Source organism: Psammomys obesus, unplaced genomic scaffold (assembly GCF_907164565.1).
Source record: "Psammomys obesus unplaced genomic scaffold, mPsaObe1.curated_primary_1811, whole genome shotgun sequence".
NCBI classification, from domain to species: domain Eukaryota; kingdom Metazoa; phylum Chordata; class Mammalia; order Rodentia; family Muridae; genus Psammomys; species Psammomys obesus.
Genome location: NW_026596040.1, coordinates 4,278,217 through 4,282,008, shown reverse-complemented (window position 1 = coordinate 4,282,008; position 3,792 = coordinate 4,278,217). Strand labels below are relative to the sequence as shown.

Genomic DNA, 3,792 nt, shown 5'->3' with positions numbered 1-3,792 from the left:
CTTCCTTCCTTCCTTCCTTCCTTCCTTCCTTCCTTCCTTCCTTCCTTTCCTCCTTCTCTCCTTCCCTCCCTCCCTCCCTCCTTCCCTTCCTCCCTCCCTCCTTCCCTCTCTTTCTCCTTCCCTCTCTCCCTCCTACCCTCTCTCCCTCCCTCCTTCCTTCTCTTTGTAATGGAGTCTTGCTGAGTTGCTCAGGTGTCTTTGAACTTTCTCTATATCCCACATAGGCCTGGAACTTGCTGTCCTTTGTGCCTTAGCCTCCCAAGTAGGTAGGGTTACAGTTCTGTGCCATCAGGCCTGGCCTGGAGACTCTTGTCACACCTAGAGTTGTGCTACTGGTACCTGTTGAGTAGAAACCACATGTGCTTCGTTTAAACATCCTCCAGTCTGCCAGATAGCTCCTGAAAGCAGAACTTGGCACAACTGGTAGTGCATAGTTTGGCCTTAAAAGGTCAGGTTTTTTTCCTTCTGATAATGAAAAGATACTGTTAACATTTTCATAGGCCTGAATATAAGTTGCCCACCAGTTGTGGCTTAGCCAGGTGGAAATGACTGACTTTCATGAGTACTTTGAAGTATTCATGTGGTCTAATAGGAGCAGTATGCTGACAATATTAAATTACAGTGTCTAATTTACCTGTCTGTCTGTCTGTCTTTGTAGCCCTAGCTGTCCTGGAACATGCTATGTAGCTAAGGCTGGCCTCAAACTCAAGGTGACCCTCCTGCCTCAGCCTCGTGCTGAGTGCTGGGATTACAAGTATGTGCTACCGTACCCAGCTTGTATTTAATTGGTATTTCAAAAATTTTACATAATGATTTTAAGTAGAAAGAGAATTGCTCTAATTTTGTTTTTCGGTATGAACAGCACTTTCTTCATCTATTTATGTATTCAACAAACATGTAGTGAACATCCTTTCAGGCAGACCCTGTTAAATGATGTGAGTTAAGTCAGCAGGCAGAGGCCTGATGATTCAACCTGTGGAGTTCGGCAATATGGTATGTTCTGAGGATTGAGTACACAGATTAGGTAAAGTGTTGGGTGGAGATGCAAAACACAACTTGAATGCTATCTCTTGTCTGTATTTTGTTCTATTTTCTTCATTTAAAACATTGTTTTCCTTGATTTCTAGAAACTATCTATTAATGAAGTACCGTATGGTGTTTTAATGCGTGCATACATTGTGATCAGGTGACACGCCTATTTCATCAAACGTAACTACTTTATAGTAGCAGCAGTCTATCCTTGTTCTCTAGTTTGTTGTGGGTCTAGGTATATTATTATTTTGTTTTTTTGAGACAGAGTTTCTTTGTGTAGCCCTGGCTGTCTTGGAACTCAGTATGTAGACCAGGGTGGCCTTGAACTCACAGAAGTCTGCCTGCCTCTGCCTCCTGAATTCTTGAGTTAAAAGTGTGAGATACTTGCTCAGCTCAATAATTACTTTTTGGTCTTGTTCATTTACGTTTCAAGGTAGGCATGGGGAATTTGATTTGTCAGTGAACACTCAGTTCTTTGTAAAACTGACTGCTTTTTCTCCCTCTCAGTTTTTCACACAGGGTCTCCTAGGTTAGCCTCAAACTTGCTGTGTGAACTTGAGTTTTTTATCCCCTTGCTTTCACCTCCCAAGTGCTGGGATTACAGACATGTACTAGCGTCCCTGGCTTTTACTTTTCAAAGCAAGCCATTCTGTCTTTTTATATTTAATAGGAGAGAAAAGGAACAGCCAAAGTAGACTTCTTGAAGAAGATTGAGAAAGAAGTCCAACAGAAGTGGGAAGCTGAGAAAGTGTTCGAGGTTAATGCATCTCCCTTGGAGAAGCAAAAGCAGGGCAGGTGAGTCTGTGAAGAGCTGGCCAGGAAGATGGCTGGCTACCTGGCCAGGAAGATGGAGGTGAGAGAGTGTGGACAGTGTCTGAAATGGGCTGACAGAGCTGAGTTCCACTGTGGAGTCAGCTCAGATTCTCTATGGAGTTCCTAGAATTTGTTCATATTCAGATTTTTTGAAAACGTTTGTGTGTTTGCATGTGGAGGTCAGAGGACAACTTACAGGAGTCAGTTCCCTCCTACCATGTGGGTCCTGAGGATTGGCCTATTTATTTTATATGTGAGTACTCTATCTACATGTACACCTGCAGGCTAGAAGAGGACATCAGATCCCAGTGTAGATTGTTGTGAGCCACCATGTGGTTGCTGGGAATTGAACTCAGGATCTTTGGAAGAGCAGTCACTGCTGTTAACCTCTGAGCCACCTCTCCAGCCCCACCCTACAGATATCAGAATCCATGGGATTGGACAGTTGTGAGCTGCCATGTGAGTGCTGGGAATTGAACAGTCTTTTAGAAGAGTAGACAGTGCTCTTAGCCACTGAGCCATCTCTCTAGCACCCAGATTTTTTAAATTAATATTTTTTACATTTTGACAGAGGAGACTATTTTGAAGTTTTGTATTTGTTGACTGATGAAAGGAAAGTTTTTTTTCCTTTGAGATATTTTTACTGATACTTACCTCTAATACAGAAGGGTCACTGTATTTGTTGATCTTATTTTATAAATACTATATTGCTTTGATACTGATAATTTGGAGACAAATTGTAGGTGATGTTTATTGGAAGGAAACCAAAGCAAAGTATTGTCCTCTAAAAGAATGCCACAATAACCAGGCAGTGATGGCACATGCCTTTAATCCTAGCACTCTGGAGGCAGAGACAGGCGGATCCCTGAATTCAAGCCCAGCCTGGTCTACAGAGCAAATGCCAGGACAGCCAGGGCTACACAGAGAAACTCTGTCTCAAAAAACTAAAACAACAACAACAATAACAACAACAAAACATTAATACATTTATTTTAAATTAATGTGTGTACCTTTATTTTGGATATGTTGACGTGTTCAAGTCAGGCGTGGTGGCTTATACCTTTAATCCTAGCATTTGAGAGGCAGAGGCAAGGAGATCCTTGAGTCCAGGCATCCTTGTCTACAAAGCAAGTTCCTGGACAGCCAGAGCTACATAGAGAAACCCTGTCTCCTGTCTCGAGAAAACAGAACAGAAGAAAAATATATGTGTTCAGGTAACGGTGGTGCCTAACTGTGAACTTACTGTGTGCTTAGAAACACCATATTCTTGTTGAATGTTAAGAATTTTAAAATTATGTGTATTTTTTATTACTATTTTTTAATGTTTATGGGTGTTTTGCCTACATGTATGTCTGTGCACCATGCGGGTGCCTTGTGCATACAGAGGCCAGATGAGGGTGTCAGATCCCTTGAGACTGGAATTACAGACAGTTGTGAGCTGCCATGTGGGTGCTGTGAACTGAACTGTGGTCTGATGGAAGAGCAGCAGATGCTCTTGGCCACTGGACCATGTCCAGGCCCTTGCTTAGCTTCTTAATAACCTTTTAAGGTTAATGTTTGTTTTTGTTTTTTGAGACAAGGTCTCACACTATCCCAGGCTGGCCTCAAACTTGGCATGTAGCACAGAATTACGGGAATTGATTCTCTGCCTCTACCTCCTAAGTGCTGGGGTTGCAGGCCTGTGTCACCATGCTTGATCTATGTGGTGCTGGGGCTGAGACCAGGGCTTTGTGAATCCTGGGCAGGCACTCTAACTAAGCTGTCCCCAACTTGATAAACAGTTTCTTTAAGTTACATTTTATAGATGGTAAAACAGATACAGAGATGCTAAGTAGACATCTCAAAGTTGATAAGAGTTTCACAGGCTGTAAGTCTTTCATACTTCTGCCCTTTTAAGGTCCTATCTATCTATCTATCTATCTATCTATCTATCTATCTATCTATCTA

General features: G+C 42.3%; 1 protein-coding gene across 1 annotated transcript in view; it reads left to right on the top strand.

The window, feature by feature from the left end:
* Lars1 (leucyl-tRNA synthetase 1) overlaps positions 1-3,792 on the top strand; it is a 59,376-nt gene that overhangs the window by 2,830 nt on the left and 52,754 nt on the right. Inside the window, exon 2 of the mRNA XM_055622787.1 lies at positions 1,703-1,827. Within this exon, the coding sequence (XP_055478762.1) occupies positions 1,703-1,827 (125 nt within the window). The remainder of the gene's footprint in view (positions 1-1,702; positions 1,828-3,792) is intronic.